This window comes from Pseudorasbora parva, chromosome 7, assembly GCF_024679245.1.
Source record: "Pseudorasbora parva isolate DD20220531a chromosome 7, ASM2467924v1, whole genome shotgun sequence".
Lineage (NCBI taxonomy): Eukaryota > Metazoa > Chordata > Actinopteri > Cypriniformes > Gobionidae > Pseudorasbora > Pseudorasbora parva.
Window position 1 is genome coordinate 12061187 of NC_090178.1, and position 22524 is coordinate 12083710.

The 22524-nt window shown below is 37.6% G+C and overlaps 1 protein-coding gene across 1 annotated transcript in view; it reads right to left on the minus strand.

Annotated features, from left to right (window-relative positions):
* The window catches only part of nek11 (NIMA-related kinase 11), a 144705-nt gene that overhangs the window by 45352 nt on the left and 76829 nt on the right, over nt 1-22524 (minus strand). The window contains exons 13-15 of the mRNA XM_067448160.1: nt 12029-12168; nt 8785-8845; nt 3926-4022 (exon numbers count right to left, since the gene is read on the minus strand). Of these exons, the coding sequence (XP_067304261.1) occupies nt 3926-4022; nt 8785-8845; nt 12029-12168 (298 nt within the window). The remainder of the gene's footprint in view (nt 1-3925; nt 4023-8784; nt 8846-12028; nt 12169-22524) is intronic.

Genomic DNA, 22524 nt, shown 5'->3' on the forward strand with positions numbered 1-22524 from the left:
CCCCTCCTGGCGAGCGCAATATACAATAAAAGCCACAATGCAAGTTGATACATCGATTTATCCGAGTTTTAATATGCTCTCGTTCATAGGGACTTATGTAATGCTGAGGCTTTTTAGGTCGGGTAGAATCTGCCATGGCTGCACTGTAAACCCGGATAAGTCGAATCTACTTAAAAAAACCAAGGTAACTCGTTGCCTTAAATTTTTTAAGTAATGAAGCATTAGTTGAATAAGTGAAGTGGACTGCCTTCAATGTACTTAAGCCCATAATGGAATGGAATAGAAGATTTAAGTTGAATGTACTTATAACTGAGTTACAGTAACTGAAGATACTTAGTTTAAACAATCATCCATCTCATGGAAATTTGTATTAATATTTCAAAACTATTAATAACTGCTTTGACAACCACAGCATTAGACTCTGCATGAGATCAGGGATTCTGCCAATACATGATGATGTTATCATCGTCAATGATTAAACAACATCACTTGATATTTTCTCTTGACTTTGTGTTCCTTCCCAAATGTGTCTCTCAAACACAAAGCAGCCAGAGAAACATTATATTATTATTATACAGTCAAGGGTCAAGAGCCCAACTAAAGCAAACACTTATCTCCATCATGGTGACTTCCAACGAAACTATTATTTTCATTAAAACAGAAATAAAGTTAGTCTGGTTAGTTATAAGTTAGTTCACATATTATTATTATGTTTAGTAACTTACGAATTTTTACTTACCGATTTTAAGATTGCACACAATGAACAAGTCTCCATCTTAATTTAAATCAGCAACAAGAAAAGGACCGCCTTTTGTAAATGTCCTCCAATCAGTGAGTTAGTTCTTGTTGCCAGACAGAACTCCTTGCATGGCCAATCACATCAACGCAAAACCAGAGCGAGCTATTTTAATTAATTATGATTTTGAGTTCATTCAACTTGAAATCTTAAGTTTATGTATTTTGTAGGATAATAAGTTATACTAACTTATATTTTTTGAGTTTTTGGACTAAACTAGTAATATTTAGTCAAGATTACTTGATTTGTTTAAGTAAAGACAACATTAGGGTTTACAGTGTGCTGCAATACACTATGTTTTCTGCCAACTGGCAACCTGTGTTGTTGAAATACTATTGGGTACACCAGCAGTGTGCGGTATTGCACAGACCAAAACAAAAACAGAAATTCCAACACGGAACACAAATTTCAAAGTAGAATAACTGCCTGTAGCATTGTTTTTCTGAGAAACAAGTAAGTGAATTTAGCATATTTCCTACATATATCTACAAGCATATTATGGTATTTTTATGCTTTGGTAAAGTGAAAAGCTTACATACAGCACCTTTAATATTTTGAGTCATGATCATTGTCTTCGATGTATACAATTCAAAAGAAAAATCTTTTTTTTGAAATTGAAACATCTGAAAGTTTTCATTCCTTTCAAATACAAAAAACCCATACTGAGCCAAAACTTTTGCGAGAAAGATTTTTCTGCTCTTGTGGAGATAATAAAGACAGTGAAGAGGAGAATAGAATAAGCTCTGTGGATTGAAAGATGTGTACAGACAACATAAGAAAAGAAGCTGAATAAAATGACAGAGATGAAGTCCAGATGAAAAATGGAGAAGCATCTGTGCACAATAAAGAGTAAATTAAGCAGAAGCTCATATTAAAATGTAGCTAAATATACCACAGGGAGGAGCTTCCAAGATTATTGGGTTACTAACACAGCAAGCGCCTACATTGATATGTACAACAGTGTACAGAAAGACCAATAAATATGCATTTATGTGCTTTCAGACATTAGTTCACATTAGAAAATATTGTCCAGAGGCCACTAAATTTGATTTTGAATTTATATAATGCTCATATAATGTTCATACTATGCTCATGTAATGCTTGAATTTAATCACATGGAAACCCTTGTAATTTTGAGAAAATTGAAATAAAAGGAAATTACAAAGCCATTAAACTGCTAAATGATCATTGCTAAAACAATCAAAAACCAATGCTACAGTTTCGATATTCTGATACATTTATTCTATACGTTTCAAAATTCTATTGACTTTCTTCTGTGAAACATAAAAGAAGACTTTTTGTTTGGTTACCAGCAATCTTCAAAAGAAAGTCCTGCAGATTTAAAACAACATGAGGGTGGGTAAATGGCAGAAAATCCTTTTAATGGGTTTTTTATTAATATGGAAATATTTTTTAATGTATGAAATGATACTCTATATAAGAAACTAATACTGCCAGTAGGTGGTGGTAAATGTCTAAATAAGTAAGTCATTTAGACATTTGACTTACACCCGGCGCAATGTGATGGCAGGTGCGACACACGTTTTTTTTGCTAGTTTCAGCCCAACGCAGTTGTCATTTTCACGTCCAGCACCATGTAGTCTGTCCACCCAGGGCATGCTGGCCTGAAAATGAGGTGTGTTCAGGTTATTTTGAGGCAACTGAAAATTAATGCGCCACTGACTATGCGTACAATGTGCGTACACTCTGATTATTACACACGCAGGAAGCAGCACACAAACATTTTTAAATATTAAAAATAATAGGATTCCTCTCTAGAGAAGCATTCTACAAATTCCACCATGTAAATAGCGAATCCGCCATGGCACAAGGGCAACTAACTTTTAAAGGGAATAGGAGATGAGAACAAATTTCCAGAATGCTTCGCTGCCCTGTGAGGCCACTCCCAAAACACTGTGACTGGATCACTCTCCTAGCGTGTTCATTTTTTACAAAATCAGTTCAGATAAAGAACAGACATTACAATTAAAAACTAAACGTGTCTGTTCAATATAATGTGATTTAGCCGCTAATTGAGTGTCACAGCACAAACACTGCAGATTCAGATTTCATTCATTGTGATGAGAGCTGAGGTAAACGCATCCGCGCTTGCGGCAGTGAATCTCAGCGCGTGTTCAGTCTGGCGCGTTTTCAGCTCATGCCTTTGTAAGCTTAACTTTCATAGGAATTAATTTGAGAAGTTGAAACACTTACTTTGCTCCGCCGGCCACACCGTTTACATGAATGCCTGCAGCTGTGAGCTGAGCTGTGAGTACGATCCCACCCCCCATGTGCAGGTTGAAAACATCCGGAAATACCTCCCTCGGCTGGCTGTGGTCTTTAAACTCTGGCCAAAAAATTCTCAGATGACGCGAACTGACGATATTTGCGTCATCAGAGTAATTTTTCCAGAAATAAAAAGCATAAATCTCTCGTCTTGGGGGGTACGATCATTCGAATATGCTCCAGGGTTTCTACTGATTGAAAGCCAAATGCTAATCACTGAAGTAACCCTTTAAGTAGGTTTTATAAACGTTACTGGTGTCCATCTTGAGACAAAATGACATATTTTAAGATATGCCAGTGCAAGTTTCTTTCAGTAAAAAACAACTCAAACATGCTTTTTAGTCTGTGACTATAAGCCTTGTCTGTGAAACCACTGTTGTATTAATCAATAACACATTTGCACATGTGCTATTCAGGGGCAAAAATAGCATTTGTGTGATACTCGTTACTTGTGTGTGATATTTCTGCAGTATCATATAAAAAATATGAGAGTCAATGAGACCAAAACTTTTTAGCCCCAATATCTTGATTTTAGGTGCATTCTAACTGCATTTTATAGGCTACATCACACAGCGAGTTGTTACCCTGCAATTGTCACCGATCAACTGCATTAAGTGTAAGATAACCTATATGAAGGCCTGGGGTAGGGCGGGTAAGTTAAATGCGTATCACACAAAGAAAAGTAATAACTAATTTGCTTTATCAAGGAGAAGTTTTACATAATGATTCTGAGAATGTAGGTAAATGCAACTATTAGTGCATAAAAGTAATTGTGAGGTGCCTGGGAATGGGAGAAACTCTTACAGGTAATGGCTTTGACCAAGTCAAGGATGACACACTCACTTTCTCATCCGCTCTATTCTGCCCTCAGCCATGAAGGTATTGATGCTACTCACTCCCAGAGAACCCAGCTGAGGCTTCTCACCCTCTGCTTCAGCTCCTGAAACACACACACACACACAATACACATACACTATCAGACAAAAGTTTGGACTGACTTCAGTTGACTGAATATGTACGTCTATGGACAAAGTTATCATGAAATCAAAATGGACAATTCTTATTCTTTTTAACAAAAATGTTGCAGTGTTTATTATAAATGATTTACCCGTGCACATAATTTAAATAATGCGTCCATTAAGTTAGCAACATTCAACTTCGTATGATCCAATCAGTGCCTGAGGATGAAGTCCCGTCCTACATTTTTTATTCTAGAAGCCGATATACATCGTAACAGGGAAGAAAAGACTCAACTATCATTCCATGGAAACTTCCATTTCCATTTTATTTTTAATGTAAAAGCACCAGGCTTGTGCAAAATGCAGAATTTCAGAACTGGCCTCCATTCAATTCATGAATTGGAATTTAAATTGACTTAAATTGACAATTGACTTAAATTGAATTGCCCCACAGGAAGTTGAATTTGAATTTGAATGACAGGAAGTAGAATTAAATTCATGACAATTCAAAGAAATTCCACAGTCCCACAACAGAAAGAATGTGTTTATTCTCACATACATTCAGTGTTAGGAAGGTTACTTTGGAAATGTTATCGCTTACTGTTATACCGTAAGTTACCCATTATAAATGTGGTTTGGATTACTTTATCAATGAAACGCAATTTCCTTTTAATATGATTAGTAACTATTTTACCTCAGGAATACAACAATTACATTAATTTTGTAATTTAATAACAATTTCATTACACGTATCTACACTGTCAAAATATTACACAGTATCTTTAAAAAAATTATGGTAACAATATTACACATAATATTTAAGTAGTTGTTATAATGAATGAAATATTAGTGGAATGTGCTTTTTTAATTTGAGTTCACTTTAAAAAACTATCGGTTGGCCTCGAAGAGATTCTAGAAAACCGTTCAACGCCTCAGGAGGGGGAAGCAATGCCCTACCAACAGTGTCTACAGTGGAGATGGGCAGCTGTTGACCTCAACTGGGGATATTGTTGGATGGTGGAAGGAATACTTCGAGGATCTCCTCAATCCCACCGACATGTCTTCCTTTGAGGAAGCAGTGGCTGAGGGCTCAGAGGGGGACTCGTCCATCACCCGGGCTGAATTTTACAAAGCGACAAGAATAGTTTTTGCGCGCAAAACAAATCTAAATAAGGACTTTATCCGCCAAGTTATTGTCTTCCGTGTAGGTCTCTGACGTGAACTCACGCAATAGCGGTGCTCCTCCTCTTCTGGGTCATGAATCGAACGGTGGAGCTGCACCCTATTCTCGCGCATGCGTCGAGTTCACGTCAATAACTTGGTGGATAAAGTTGTTATTTAGATTTTTGTGCGCACAATAACTATTTTCTTTGCATTGTAAAATTATTGTACAGCAACTGCAGTGAGATGGATTTTGTATCGACGTCTTTAGTGCCTTTATGGGTCTTGTGAGTGGGTCAGTGGGAATGTACTGAATGCCAATGGAGGCCTTTCTCAGCCATCAGCTTTCAACAAAAATATCTTTATTTGTGTTCCGAAGATGAACAAAGGTCTTATGGGCGTCCAACGACATGAGGGTGAGTAATTAATGAAATCATTTTCATTTTTGGGTGAACTAACCCTTAAAGCTCATACACATGCCATGTTTAGTGAAAAATATCTCGTTCCATTCATGATTTATAGCCTTTTTTGTAAAACTCACATCAAACATTCACAGTTTCCATAAGCAGCAATGAATCGAAATTATTATTATTATTTTTAATAATTATTGATATTCTCTCTCCAGATAACATTTCTGCATTTACGATTAGGCCAAAAACCTGGGAGTAGTTCCCAAAAGTTTTTTGTAACACTAGTGTATAAAAATTAAATCGGATTTCTAGTCAAAAGTAAGCTGCCTTATTGATTCAGTTTATCACTGAAATTATACATTACAGTCCTAAGCTGTCTATGATGCAGGAAAGCTGTAGAATATTAATATAATAAAAAAAAGAAAATCAAAAACAGGCAACACAGTTCATCTACTTCAGAGCAATAAATGTGTTTATCTGAACATATATTTCAGGTTTATTGTGAATGTTTATGAGCAGGGCTCTAATAAAAAGGCAATTTTCATGGCAGAATATTATAGAGTTTACAACTTGCGTGACATCATAGCCATTAGAGAATCATAGAGGACAATGGGCACCAAGGGAAGACATTTTACACAAGTACATAAAGAAAAATGTTTGGTAAAGTTTTAGCTACTCCTTTATGTAGGCCAGTGCTGAATGAAGTCAGAGATATGAAAGTGGAGCTCGAGCAGAAAGCTGCATTTCTGAGCTGTCAGCCACAGTGACATGCATGTTACGGTTCAACAAGCCAAACCAGATTGTATGTGTAAAATATGTGTGTGTGTGTGTGTGTGTGTGTGTGTGTGTGTGTGTGTGTGTGTGTGTGTGTGTGTGTGTGTGTGTGTGTGTGTGTGTTTGAGAAGTCAGCAGGGGATGAAGGGGACACATAAGTCATATGTCAGAGCGCCTTGTGCATTGTGTACTTCAAGTGTGTTTGTGTGTATAAATGTCACTGTTGGTCTTTCAGCAGCATAAAAGATTAGCACTGTATGCAACATTTTCCTGTTACTGTATTTTACCTGTCATTCAAAGTCATGAATCTATCTTTTTAAGTGCATTTTGTCAGGCAGTTCAACATGAATTCAACATGAGCCTAAAAGATCGACCCTGGGCTGATATTACCCATCATGCATTGTCCTAACACCACTATCATTTATTTAACTCTGCAGATAAGCTGAGTTCAGAAGTGTGTATATATATATATGTGTGTGGCCTGATATGAGGATGTGTCAATTATCATATTTTGAACAATAGGCTCTGACATACAGACTATTGAGAAATATCACATTGCATATCAACACACGAATACTAATAATAGTATTTAAAATAAATACTCAAGGTGATAAATACAAATACTCATTTACAGTGGTTCCTAAAAGCATTTAAACACTTAAAATACACTATGAATGCCATTGTATTTGATAACAGTAACAAGTGGAATTTCTTTTAAAGAAGAAAAGTACACTTTTCAAACCAAACATGTCATAATTGTTAGGTTTTAAATGACACAATAATAATTAAGGTGTCTAAATAATTCACGTTAATCAATGATGATTAAAGTGGCTAAATGCATTGTTAAAATTTGAAATAAAACAAATTAATTAGACTTGTCTGCGGCTTTGCAGCTTCTTACGCAACAAACTGTGATGCACTGTATATTCTGATGCCTTTTTATCAGAACCAATTTGAGCTAGCTTGTCCGTTTGATCTAACCACACGGGGCAGCCTTTGCTCCCCATGTGCATCAATGAGCCTTGGCCACCCATGATCCTTTCACCGGTACACCACTGTTACTTCCTTGGACTACTTTTGATAGATACTGACCACCGCAGACCAGGAACACCCCACAAGAGCTGCAGTTTTGGAGACACTCTAAAGGACGTTTAGCCTTCAAAATTTGGCCCTTGTCAAATCCATTTTTCCTGTTTCTAACACATCAACTTTGAGGACAACATGTTCACTGATTATCAGTGTTATTAACTTCACCTGGTCAAAATGTTATGCCTGATCATTGCATGTGGGTGAACTTGTATAATTATGTATATGTAAATATGCACACATGCATGTATTTTATATGTATATAATAGCTGAAAGGGTCATCCCTTTGGCCTTCATCTGGACAACCTGGTGTTGTAGGGTTTCAGTAACCTTAGAGTGGCTTGCCATCTTGCAAAGTCAGGGAAAATTGGAAAGTTTGCTTCAAGTAAAATAGGGTTTGCCAAATTATTACGGAAATTAGCACCAAGTGCCAGATTAACACCCAAAGCTTGAAGGTATATGTATATATATATATAAATATAATGTAAACATCAAACTTTCATTTTGAATGCGATTAATCGTTTGACAGTCTTTGAAATAATTAAATTTGAAATATATATATATATATATATATATATATATATATATATATATATATATATATATATATATATATATATATATATATATATATATCAATAATCTGTTGACTATGGGTTCAAACATTTTCACATTCAGTGTGGTTTTTCTCTAGAATGTAGTACTTTTTAGAAAAAGAAAAGAATGATCAAAGAGAAATGAAAGACTAAATTCTGGGATTGATGTGGTTCAAGATGGCAATTCTTATGAAGCATCTGAAACCTAAGAAGGTAAAATAAACCAGGAAACTGAGACTTGGACAGAAATACCCCAGTTCTATCGATGAGGAAATGCACAGAACCTATCTGATGTGGTCAGAGCCTGTAAATAGCCTCACATGAATTACCTAATCAATGTCGCAATGGCTTCAAGTGGCAGACAAACAGGCTTCCTGACATTCTCACTCCAGAGTCATCAGAAACAAGAAAAAAAAAATCTAAAAAGAGGGGGAAAACTAGCAAATGGACCATTCACTCTAAGTGAATGGAGCTAAAAGAGCGTTCTTACGTTCTTATGTATCATTTTTACAGGCCTGTGACCTTCAGTAAGCAGTTTTGTGTCTGCTCACTGACCTCTCATGTAATTGGCCAGTCAGTATTGGAGAAAGATGCTATATATCTTTGATAATGAAATGTACCTGGCAGTGGGGTTGTATTGGTACACAGGACTATCAGCAATATTGTATTCATTTTCTTGTGTGGAATGACTAGGCTACACCATAAGCTATACTCACCATCTGAGTCCCCATCCAGAACATTCTCCATGTGTCTGATCATAGCCTCCAGGTCACTGTCCTGTGACACACAAGGGGACAGGTTCAGGCTGTGGTATATGAGGATGCTTAAAAAACACCATTTGTTCCTTCTGGCCTACTTACAAAGACATTATAATATTAGAGGAAATTATAGGGCTTCTTCTGTTTAGATCAAACTGTGATTGTGGCTAGACTTCCTAATGACAGTCTAGCCACACAAAAGTCTTGAAATGCAGGTTCTATAAACACCAATTCTGATCAAAGGGAATGTTATCTGAAATGATAACATGACCTGAAGGGAGGAAGCGGCAACCTGAAGGGTTTTATACTCCCTTGAGGCATTCACCTTGTGGATGAAAGTCTCAATGAACATACAGACAAAATGAGTTTGAAGCAGGACTAAAGGTCCATCAGCAACATAAGATGTTTCTTCAACTATGGGCATTTTTCCCCTTAAAATAACCTCTTCTAAAATATATTCACACTCTTACTAGTTTAAAAAAAGATGTACTAAAAATGTCCAAAAGTGCACATCTATTCATCACAGGAATACTTTTTAATTTTTGTGAAACATGAACATTTCTATCAAATGCTAATTTAATTCACTATATTTTTGTATAAACTGCAGATTCATATATCCTAAATACATAAACATGTAAAACTGTAAAAATGTACATTTTATTTGTTTACATGATTATTTCACTCAATGAATATCATATTTAAAAATGCTGTTTCCATGATGGATTTCATATTTTGAGTCTGGTCTGGGTCTATACATTAAAATGCATTTGAAAAGTAGCAACAATTAAAGTGCCAAAGTTTGAAGAAACAAAATGTCGTGAAAGAAAAAAACATAATCAATCTGCGATTGTTTTGCAGAAAGCAGGACCAAATTCACTGCGTATGAGACACACAAGTGCATTGTGTTGGAAGGGTAGGCCTTTGGGCAGTTCATGGGTTTCAAGTCATGCCATCTGTGCAAAACAATGAAATGAGAAAAGAAAAAAATACAGTCACAGAAGGACCAGCTATGTATTATGCAGGTATTTACAAAATGCAATTCTTCTGTCCTCCATTCCGGGGAATCTCACCCGGCCACGGCTGGCAGCACAAATACCGCCAGCTCCACTCTCACTGTGAGCCAGCTAATTATCAAACATCCACTGGGGCAGAAGTCTATTCCACTCTCTACTTTGGTTTCATTCTTATACCATCACGGTTCTGAGTTTTTTCCCCCCTCTTTCACAATGGTGACAAATAGTTTTAATCTATTCTCGGCTGGCCTGATCGAATCGTGCAGAAGCCTGGTATTGGATAGCCGCTTTAAGAGTCTGCTGAGGTAGTTCGTGATCTCTTGTGAGCCCAGATGAGCCCCTGGCTTTATCGCACCTGATCTGAACGTATGTGTTTGCTGTTGTGTCACTGAACTCCAGCACTACAAAGTATCTGCAATAATGAGGTTGAGCTCAGTTGAGCAACCCTCTATGAGCCAAATGCATTTGCATAATGCGGACAATAATATCGCAGACAAGTGGTATCATATTATCTGTAAATTAACGATTACCTGTGGACTTGAGTGCATGTGAATTATGATTGAATTCATCTTATTCCATGCTTCATAAACAGATGATCCATTCAATGAGAGCTTATTAAGTTTTGAGGGTGTTTTTGAGTTTAGAGTGTGAATAATTCAAAAAGATACTGGAAGGGAAAAGAGGATACTTTAGGATATACCTTGAGGACAGAAGGAAATATGGCATATAGTTGATGCAGTTTAGATTAAAATCTGCAATGCAACAAATAATTATTTATTGTGTAAGGTCATAAAAGCTATATAATAATTATAAAACTTGAGCTAGTCCCAGACTAAAATGTATGTTTGAGCGCTTTTAACTGAAAGCTAGCTACTTGAAAGGAAATCTCAAAATATGATGCACATTAAGGTTTTTAAGTGTCACATGATCCTTCATGAAATCATTCTAATATACTGATATGCTGCTCAAGAAACATTTCTTATTATTATAAATGTTGAAATCAGTGATACATGATGCATTTTAGTGATACCATTTTCAGGAATCAAAAAGTGAAAGAAATAAAACAATAACAACAACAAAACAGCATACATTTGAAATGAATTGTGATTTTTAGAGCCAATGATTTTGTCTGAGCTATGAGTAAAAAAAAAAAAATTCCTATTTTTCCATTTTATTTGTCTTATCTTAACATTTTATCGTAGAATAAGTAAAGCTGTTTTAAGGATGACACAGTTTTAAAAGTAACATTTTTAGGCTTTTGAAATTGAGATTACATTTTTTTTAAAGATTTACTGTCACTGTCACAACACAACAAGAGTTTGTGGAAAGATGTAAGGAGATGCAAGTATTAGACAACTGTTTATCTAGTCATGCAAGCTACTCAACTTTATTTGAAATTTGGCCATTTTGAATTGAAAATATGCGGTCATGATTCATGTAATGCATAAATGAATGTGATGATGAGACGAGAAACATTTGCGTTTACGAATAAGAATGAATGCGTGCACATATAAAACATTGATTAATTCATAACTATTAGAACTTATTTTACTATTTTTTTGTATTTATTCTCTTAAATCACTTTAAATTCTTCAATTATTTAACTCCTATTCCTAATTATTATCATCATTGTTTATTAAATAATAACACAGAAAAACTCCCGGTCCCGAGTCTTCCCCAAAATATTCTTCCCCTACTTGATTGCAGGCCAGTATTCGTAAATAAATAATGTGCGTTTTTTTTGTGTGTGTGTGTGCAAACAAAGCACTCACACCATTAAAATTGAGGTTAAACCACTGGAGTCACATGGATTACTTTAATGATGTATTTCATATTGTTCTGGACTTGAATGTGTACATCGCGTTGCTTGGACAGAAAGATTTCATCAAAAAAAATCTTTATTTGTGTTCTGAAGATTTATTAATGACAGAAATGTAATTTTTGAGTGAACTATCCCTTTCATTTGTAGCGCAAAGAAAAGACTGTATATCTTGGACTGTACATTTCTTATATTAATTCTTTATGCTAAATACATTTTTTATTTGTTTTAGTCTTGTTTTTCTGATAGATCTCATACGAAAACTCTAATTATAGTGTGTAAAATTTATCGAGACATCTTTAAAAGTAAATATCACAGTCACACAAGCTGATTGACAAGAGCTTCTCTCTGGCGGTGGATCTCTCCTCACCTGTCCACATGTCTGACAGGAAGGGTCTGTGGGGAGATCCTCCTCTGAGTCTTCCTCTCCATCTGATTCTGCCTCCGAGCATGACTCAAATTCATCCACGAAGTAAAATGCCTCTGCAACCTGAGGATCCTCTGGGATTGCTGAAACGATTAAAAAGTAGCAAAGATTCAACCGATACTCTAAATTGTTGAGCAATATTTTGAAATGACAGGTAGCTTCTATCATTAACACTTTAACAAATGTTCTGCTTGATTTCACTGGGCTGTCGGCATCCACCTAGACAATGTGTATGGATCTATGCCAGTTTTATCTCTGAAGCAGAAAATAACTCACTGAATACCTCTACACCAAACACTTCTGTGGACAAATGAACACGACAACCTCTCAGACACACACACATGAATTCCTGGGCCTGCAACCAAGATTAGTTTCATGCCTGTGATTCTATTAGACAGCTGGACACAATCAGACACAAAGATGGCAGGAGAGATGGAGGGAGAAAGAGAGGGGTGTTAGACTGTACTCTGTGGGATTTCCCATTCATGTTCTCAACAGTTTCATTTTCTTCTGTAGTGCTTTCCAACTGAGCACTATCCTGTGGTAATTTGCATGAATAGTAATGCATCAGCATGCACATTTACACCTACATCTAACTTACAAGTTCAACAGCCAAGGATAACATGCCCACCACCCAAGTACAAATAGAACAGAATTCATTTGCAACCAACAAGTCAGGGTTTGGCTGGTAAGCACATTCCAGTTAGCCCCTGCTGGTAGATGATGTAACTGCACCATTTGGCTTCAAAAAGCATCTTTCTTCTGACAGTCATTCATTAGCATGTATTCTCATGAAATACATAATTTTGCAATCATGTTTTTAGTGATTTACTAACCACAAAGGCTCGTGTCCCACCACACCATCCTCAGTTTTTCAGACCTGTCTAAACTACTAAATTGCTGTGCCCCAATGAAAGAGCAACCTGCAATTTAGAATTAAAGAAAAGAGCCCTGGGAGCACATTTACAACACTACAGATCTGCTTTATCCAGTAAAGAGGATTAGTCATCAAGACAAAGAGCAGACCGCATTCCACTGCATCACTATGCAGGAAGCTTCTGTGATTCAACTCAGTCATTTCAAATGATCATGTGCTCCGACCTCAGTCCTGCCTCATTGACTCGGTTTATGTCTGTTTTGTACAGAAACACACAAAAGATGTGTGTCCTCTACTAGGAGGATTTGTGCACATTTGTGAGGAACTTTAGGCATTCTAAAGTTTTCTTCTAACGTAGAGGAATGCTTCATCCAAGACTTTTTATTTTTTAATAGCACCTTTAGAATCCATTTAAGACAAATGAAAAACCCTATGGAAGACAGTCAGCATTTTTCAGAGAACACTCCGATTCCTAACTATATTGATTCCAATTAGCGATGTTAAGGACAAACACCCATTAGCTGTTTTCTTTTCATCTACTTTCCACTCTCTTAGCCAAATACTGAGAGCACTTACTGGGGTCAAAGTTTCTCAATAGTGCCCTAGCAAATGACCACCGCACTATTTCTACGGACGTGACAACTGTGGCAAAAGCTTGAGGCTGAAATAAAATGGGGCATCATTTTACTTGTATGGATTTGTCATGTCGTGCTGCAATATCAACTGAATTCTTTATAAATGCGGCAATCTATACAGATAGATAGATAGATAGATAGATAGATAGATAGATAGATAGATAGATAGATAGATAGATAGATAGATAGATAGATAGATAGATAGATAGATAGATAGATAGATAGATAGATAGATAGGGATGGATGGATGGATGGATAGATAGATAGGGATGGATGGATGGATGGATGATAGCTACAGACAGACAGACAAATAGTTACAGACAGACAAACAGATTGACAGATAGATAGAGGTAGATAGATTGAAAGACAGACATATAGGGATGGATATGGATGGATGGATGGATGGATGGATGGATGGATGGATGATGGATGAATGGATAGCTATAGACAGGCAGACAGACAGACAGACAGACAGACAGACAGGACAGGACAGGACATAGATAGACCGACAGATATTAACCCAGATTAATCGTGGTGCAATAACTGTAATACATGGCATCTCGTGCTAACTGCTATATTAAACAATTTTTTTCATTTTATGCAGTACTTCATTATATGTACTCTATCTAGAGTACTAATTAATAATACTAACAGTAGTGATTTATGCAAACTAATTAAAGAGAGCCGGTTACAAGCTGGAGACAATTATGCTTACAAGGTTTACACATAATGTGTTTATTGTCAGAGTATTCATTTGAATAGCATCTTTCAAAGGCACAGAAGTCCCCGGTGTAGTCATTATAGTTTAACTCCAGATACGAGCAGAATGAGACTATGTTTATCTACTTCCAAACTCAAGATCATCACCAGAAAGGGCCATCTGGGCTCCTGAATAACATGCAAATATGAAACTATGAACTCTCAAAAGGACAAGCGAAGTAAAATTAACATTTTAGTTTTATTCCCCAAATTCCAAATAAAAATATTGTAATTATTTGATTCTAGTTTAAAAACAGTCTTTCACATTGATGTTGGGTGACTATATGCCACTCCTGGTGCAAAAATTCACACAGCTCGGATTTGTTTGGATTGACCTGGCTGTGTGGCTTGGAGCATTGTCCTGCTGGAAAAAACAGTCCTCAGAGTTGTGGAACATTGTCAGAGCAGAAGGAAGCAGTTTTCTTTCAGGACAACCTTGTACGTATTATTATTTTTTTGGCTCTCATTGATGATTTTTTTTGCCTTGCACAACTTAAGCCCTGTCCCAAGGAGCCTGTTTCGAACCGTCCTTGCCATGCACTTCACCCCAGCTGCCTTTTGCCATTCTTTTTGTAGGTCATAGGTTGATGTCATCTTATGGTTGTTGAGTGACATTTGAATGAGGTGGCTGTCCTTCCGGTCAGTGGAAAGTCATTTTCGCCCTCTGTCGGTCTGTAGCTTTGTTGTCCTCAATGTCTGCTACTTGACCTTGTTCTTATGAACCGCCGTCTTAAAAATTTTAAGGATGGAAGCAACCCGACGCTCACTATATTTAGTATTTAGAATTAAACCCTTCTTTTCCTCACTCAAAACTTTCCTTTTCAACTTTTTTTAGCATGGTCAATAGTTATTTTTTGATTCCAATTACTTTTGAGGTACTACTAGCACTGTTTTTGCCATCCAGCTGGTCCTACTACAAGAGGATAGTGATGATCACATAAAGTGTTTTTTTATACTTTTCCTTATTAAATAAAATTTGGTTCAGGTTATCACCTAATCAGCACCGGTGTTTGAATACACACTGGAATGGAACGGTTTCCATACTTGTAGAGATGCTGATTTAAGTAAAAATTGCAGTAATCTCTATTTTTTTCAGAGCTGTATATATTAATCCGACCACCGAGCTTCATTAGCCGGTTGAAACCGGTTAACCGATTAGTTTAAAGTATGCTGCGCTATTTGAAATAACAGCCGCTAGCCGTTCCTGCAATCTCGCAACTCTTTTGCATCTCTCTAGTATCTCTCTGCTGCTCTGCCTGCCGCTCTCACACACACACTGTCCTGGCGCCGCCACCTCCCTTCCACTCACGTTACTTTTTTAAAATCCTCTATAGCGCGTAACATGAGTCCCGCAAATAAGGCGCCAAGGAGCTTGTTTGTAATCGGAGGACAAATGGCTCCTTAGTTTCAAAATGGTTTTGGTACAAGGTGATCGTGTTGAAAAAAAGGCATTTGTCTAGCATTAGAAGCTCATTTGAAACATTGCCATGGCTCATTTAAGAAAATGACAGCTACGAAGAGACACCGCAATAATAAAGAAATATGATGTGCTGCTACTACTGTATTTAAGCACTGTATCACTTTTTTAAAGGAACTTTTCTCCCCCCCAGACCTGCAACTGTCTGCGTTTCCACCGCGATCTCAAGTTCCGTGAAGATTAGGCAAATTAGTCCGGTGATGTAGGACTGCACGCGACTGCTCCTCCAAGTCAGTGACGGACAGTAATCATTTTTGCGTGTATCGATTGAAAGATTTAGTGGACTGTTTACATGAGACGTTATCTAAACCGATCTGGTGTTTACATTTGATGACTTTCAATCGCAATCATTTTGTCACATGCAGTTTGTCTGCCGCATCAAAAATGTCAACGCTGTTTTCTCCACCAGCTGGAATGTGTTAACTGTAGCCATAGCAACTCTTAACGGCCACCAGGACTAATACAGTATTATATAATAAGCTATTTATTTGTTGTAAAGTGTAATAATCATCTCAGGAAAAAAAATTCTTCTGTCAGGCGCAGTTAAAGTAAAAACTGCCTGGGGCAATATACGCCGTGTCATTATTCCAACATTATTCCAACAAACAATGAATAACGAGTATGGAAGAGATTAAAGCTGGGCTGCTTTTGCTGGTTATGTATAGGTTTACTAAAGAGGTAATTAACAACGACAGAAAAGAGAAATAGCAGATTCAGAAAGCTTGTAAAGCAAGAATTAAAATGACAATGTATATTATTATCAGCTATTACGGACATTGAACGTGAGATGGCTGAGACGAACGCGCGCCATCAAACAGAGAGCAAGACTGATATTTACTGAACGTAGACCGAACCTTGCAAAAGACTTTTAAAAATGCCGGTTGAAATAAAATGCTAAACCAATCAGCATGTCCAGTACCCAAGTCCCGCCCTCGAAAGTTCCTGAACTTTGAAAAAGTACTACCTCGCGAGCAGGGCCATTTCGAGGGGGAAATATTTACCCGGAATTTCATTTAGACCCTGAATCCTGCGGTCAAAACACACCGAGTACCACCCAAAGTTCCTGGGTAAAGTTCCTGTGGTGGAAACGCGGCTTATGTATTTTGATTTAAAGCTGCCCTATGTCATTTTTCAGTCCGCTAGAGGGCGCCTTTTCAAAACAAAGCAAGGCCGAGCGTGGTGGAGCTGAGCACGGCCGCTGGAGCAATTGTTACACAAACACTCGCCTCGTGAGCAACAGGACTTTTATTATGACGTGACGGGACACAGTCGCGGGCACCATTTCCGCTTTTCCAGTACAGGAAGCCCAGTTTACCTTGAAACACTATTCATTGTCAATGCTGTGGATACTATTATATATGGGGTATTTTATACCCCAAACAGGCACCATGTACTGGAGTTACAACTCTTAAAATCAAAATACCTCAAATATTTAAAAAAATCTGTTGGATAAGTCCAGATGAAATAATTTTTTGCTGATCATTTTCCAATCTTGCCTGTTTAAGGGTTAAGTAAACTATGCAAAACATGTGCACACTTTGAGCAATGAGTTTTCCTTGCCTTCGAGATAACTTGATGGATGCATGAGGTTTTATGGAAGCTAAAAAATAAATACAACAGCTAAATTCAAGGACAAGAGACTTGACTGTGTTTGTCTTGAAACCCAACAGCAATGCCTCACATACAGATCCACATACTTACACGATTTTCCTTCCCATATTCCCTGTTACATACAATATTTCAGACAAACACGCATTCCAGATTCACAGTGTTCACCCAGCATCCTCTATCGATAAATCACACCGTGTGGATTCTCCCGAGTCATCTAAGAGCACAGCTGTGGCTCTGCACTCATTTAAAACATCTCATTTACAGACAAATCTAAAGTGATCAGAGGCAGGAACTGATAGATAACCTCTCAGGACTTCCAGTAAACACGTCTCTGAGATTTATCATAATGACACCAAAACCTGATTAAGGAGGCGTTTTGGCCATAAGTTATCTTTCCCTTGATGCATAAAATGATGGTGGTAAAAGAATGAGTCACTGAAAACCAGATCAGATTCCCCACATACTCACAGCCAAAGCAAAATTACAGACATGTTAAAAATCTGGTTATCGGCCTCCACATAAATATTAACTTACGCCAATTATATGACTGAACATTAAAGCAAATGAGTACTCATTAGAAAGGAACAGGTCGTCTTTTGCAAAAATAAACATGAAAAATTATCTGATATTCATGGCTTCATAATATACAGGGGCCATAAAAAGTATTTGGATACTTTTGGATACATTTAAAATTTCTGAATGTCTTTCCATTAGATACTTATACATCATCCATGTGGCATCTGCAGACTATAATGATACAGTGGAACTATTCTAAAAGTAACTTCACTTTCCTTTTAACTTTTGACCAACTGGTGTCAAGGGCTGTGTCCAAAATGCATCTGCCTTACTACTCATCTACTAAATGGCTGTATGAAAAAACAAAAAAACCCACCAAAACTGATATTATCACCATTACATCATTCATGTGCATTTTAGCCATAACCAAGCAAGATTGTAATAACTACAATGCTTATTCGGGGCCAAGCACCAAAGATGTGTAGTCACCTATTTGTAATCGTTGGCGTATTATTATTATTCTGCCATGGGAGTCTATGGCCCCACTCGCCATGGCAGTCTATGGCCCCACTTGCAGGGAAGCTATGAACTTTGGCACACAGATAGAGGACAGTCTGAAATGTCACCATAGCAAATTTGGAGTGTAAAGGCCCTTTCACACCAGACGCGTAAGAAAAAAGCGGAATTAATAAGCGAATATTACGCATGCGAATATTTCGCGTCAAAACCATTCACATCATTTGCGACACAAATTTGCAATGCTTCAGAGCTCCAACATTCCAAAACATTTGCGATGACAGTTGAGAAAACACAGACACTTCATCATTTAGTGAAGACAAGCATTTCATTTTATTTAAAGGACTGAAAAGAAGGTTTTGGGTGCAGCCAGTCTTAAAGAACTAAGTCTGAGTCTGAAGGGGAGTAGCTATGCTAATCTTGTATAGGAACTAAAACTTTACCATGGCTGGAACTGCACTTACTTTCTAAAGTCTGTAGGACAATTTGAGGAGCTCCTCCAGAGACAGCAGCGCATCTGACAAGACAAACTGCGCACTTCAGGGAATCAATCGATCCGAGCAGATGTTTCCAGTTGAGTCACAATGTAAACATTGTTTACATTGATGTTACATTGATGCCACAGATGTACCGATGGCAACACTTTCACTTTCCATAATCGCAGACACAATGTTTAGAAGAAAATCAACAATTTATAAAAGGTTAAGTTATAGCTGTCTGTAGCATTGTGGGCAAACACAGCTGCATCTGTACAGCTTAAAGTTGTAATATGAGAAATGCCATACCTGCCAAAGGTTAATGTTGATTGAATAGCTCGTGACATCAACTGGACATTTCGTCTTTGTTTCCTTGTATGTGATTGGTTGAAGCCGTTTTTGTGTCGCCGCTTGAGTAAAAAAAAAATCGACACGAAATGAAAAAAATAAATGTTGTTTTTTTGCCGCAGCACATTCGCGTTCGGTGTGGAAGCACTCATTACACAAACAGCTGATCAAAGATTTAAACCATCTCGCAAATTATTCGCACGTCAAAATCACGTCCAGTGTGAAAAGGGCCTTAAGACTGGAGGAACTGGAAGATCTGTAAGAGATGGCGACTCTCTGTGAAAACAAAGGAAATTCACATTTGCAGCCCCACCCAAGGCTCTCACCCAGGTCAATCACCTTAATTTACATTTCACCCCCTCACCCTCATCTCTTCTCTCCACATGTTGAGATGGCCTGGGATTCACAAAGTGTGCAAGTTGGTGTCAACAAATACTATACAGTATTATACATGTTTGTATAACTTGAAACATCTTGGTGGTATGTGCCCTCATATGACTTAAATTGTGAAAGCAGTTCAGGAATTCAAAATAGCTGCCACCAGTTCCAAAGAAGACTGGCTGTGATGTTTCTGATTTGTCCAATTACAGGACTATTTCTCACCTCCTTTTCTTGACTAAAGTTCTGGAGCATGTTATGGCTATACGGTTAAATAATCACTTAGAACTATGCAGTCTTTTAGAACTTTTTCAATCTGGGTTTAGAAAAGGCCAAAGTACTGAAAACCTCTTTAGTAAGGGTCGTAAACGATCTTCTTATTGCAGCAGATTCTGGTGCATGTAGTATTTTGGTCTTAGACCTCAGTGCTGCCTTTGACACTATATGTAACTCTCTTCTGCTAGATAGGCTGAAAATTGGCCCAGATTGGCTGGGTTTTCTGGAACTGTATTCAGTGTTTTTTCTTATTTAACACCATAGGCCGTAAAAAAATATGGACGACTCGACATCATCCGTTTCCGCTTGGCAGATTTGAAGCTTTTAGGCGGCCTGCACGGCGCGGACATCTTGGGACCGAGTCCCAATAGTAGCGATTTCGGCACCGGAGTTGCGAAGTAGAGCGCAGGTAGTAGAGCAGGAAGTACAGCTGCGATATCAAAAGCCCGCCCACACTCTCGCAGATGCAGAACAATTAATTATGTTGATGTGAAATAAACAGTTATGGAAATGTAGAAATTAAAGCTAAAGCTCCAATCTGCTCCCAAAAATTTCGAAAAAAGTCAGTTAGGGCCTCAGTGACAACTTCACTCAGAGAAGACGTCAGTCTCAGCTGTCAATCATGACGTCACACCCCCCATTTTTATAGCATGAAATAACTAACTCAAACTAAACTTATTTTAAAAACGAACACTTGAAATGTGATGATAACTGCCTTCAGTGACATAAACTAACTTTGGGGAAAAAATATTTGAAGTGTAATTTTATTGTTTAGTTTGCCTCGTGTCCATTAGAAAACACAGAGGGGCGGCTATACTGGGACCGGTCACCGGGGGGCGATCGAGGCACGAAAGCTTCAGTAAATGAGAGGGAGACTGCAGGCTTGTTTAACACATTGTGCCCAGTTTGTAAGCTTGGGTAATTAAAAATCAAATACCATGCCTGTTCGACAGGGAGTTGCTCAGGGTTCAGTGTTGGATCTAATTTTATTTAACATTTACATTCTTCCAATAGGGAATATCATCAAGAAATATGGTCTTGGGTTAGCCTAGAAATCTAATGGAAATCTAATCTGCCACAAGTGTAGTCTAGCAACTCTCAATAGACTTCTGAGCAGTAAAAACCAATCTCTGGTCAGGCCAATCACATTGTGTATAGAGTCGGTGGGCGGGCCTAACATAATGACTGCAGAGTTGCATGCTACTTGTAAACAAAGAAGCTGGCGAACGGCGGTTTTGAACCTGTTTTGGCCTCGACTCAGGAAGACTTGGGAGTTGAGCTTTTCTTTGAGAAAATAACAAAAAAAGTCATTCTTAAGAAGGGAAGATGTGTTCAGAGTTTTGCCGATCGGATACAGTGAAAGTTTAATCTGTCAACTAGCTTCGCTTTACATTGCTCTTAGTTGTAGTGCTATCCAATTGCATGCAGAGGGAATTTGAAAGACAACCGTTTATCCTGCCTCTCGAATTGAGCCCTGTCAATGGTGAGTTCCCAGACCCAACATCTTGATGTGGATCTGGCTTGTCAGGCTAGTCTTGGGTATCAATGCTATGCATATGATATGCAGATTTACGTCACCACTACTACCTAATGTCCATTGCTCATTATTAGCTTTACTTAGTTGTCTAGCAGAGATCAGTATCTGGATGCAGAATAACTTCCTGAAGCTGAAAAGCTTCCAAAACTGAATTAATGCAGATTGGTACAGTGGTGGCTAATCATAAGGCCGAGCAGATCTGTTTGATTATTAATTCCAGCAGGGTAATTCCCACTTCACAGGTGTGAAATCTTGGCATAATTTTTGATCCACAGTTAACATTTGAAGTAAAACACATCTCTAAAACTGCTTTTTACCAACTGAGAAACATTGCTTGACTCAGACCTTTTCTCTCTTTTGCAGACACAGAAAGGCTTATACAAGCCTACATTACAACTAGATTACTGTGATGTCTTGTTCTCTGACCTTTTAGCTTGATCTAAAAAGCGCTGGGACTGCGCCACTTGGCGATGCTATAGTTAAACAAAACATGAAATTAGCTCTATACAACTCAATGTATTAATGTGGGTTTTCAACCTTTTTGCTAAAATTGTCTCAAATGTAATTTTTGCATTTGGTTTGTAGCTTGATTCCTTGTTTGCATCTGTTGTGCTTAGCCCCAATAATTGCTGCTTGCAGCGATATTTTGACAATAGCATACGCTTTATTTATTAACCTGATTGAAACAATCCACAATACACTACTTTCCACCAACTGCTAAATCACATGATTGTGGGATATCATACTTAGTAAAGATTATGTATATTTAAGCTGTTTCCAAAGGTTGTGACACAAATAATGAATTTGGATGGGTCTTGAATGCCTTTCCACCTCCATATACTGCCTACAAATGCAACCTTTTGCAGGTGTAAAGTGTCCTATAGCAGAGCAACCACAAAAAAGTTTGCAAAGCTTAAGAGGTTAAAAATCAGGAACAGGAAGCGGCCATCCCCCAAACTGTTCCCACAAAATTGGGAGTGTGAAATTGTCCAAAATGTCTTGATATGCTAAAACATTAAAGTGCCCTGTCACA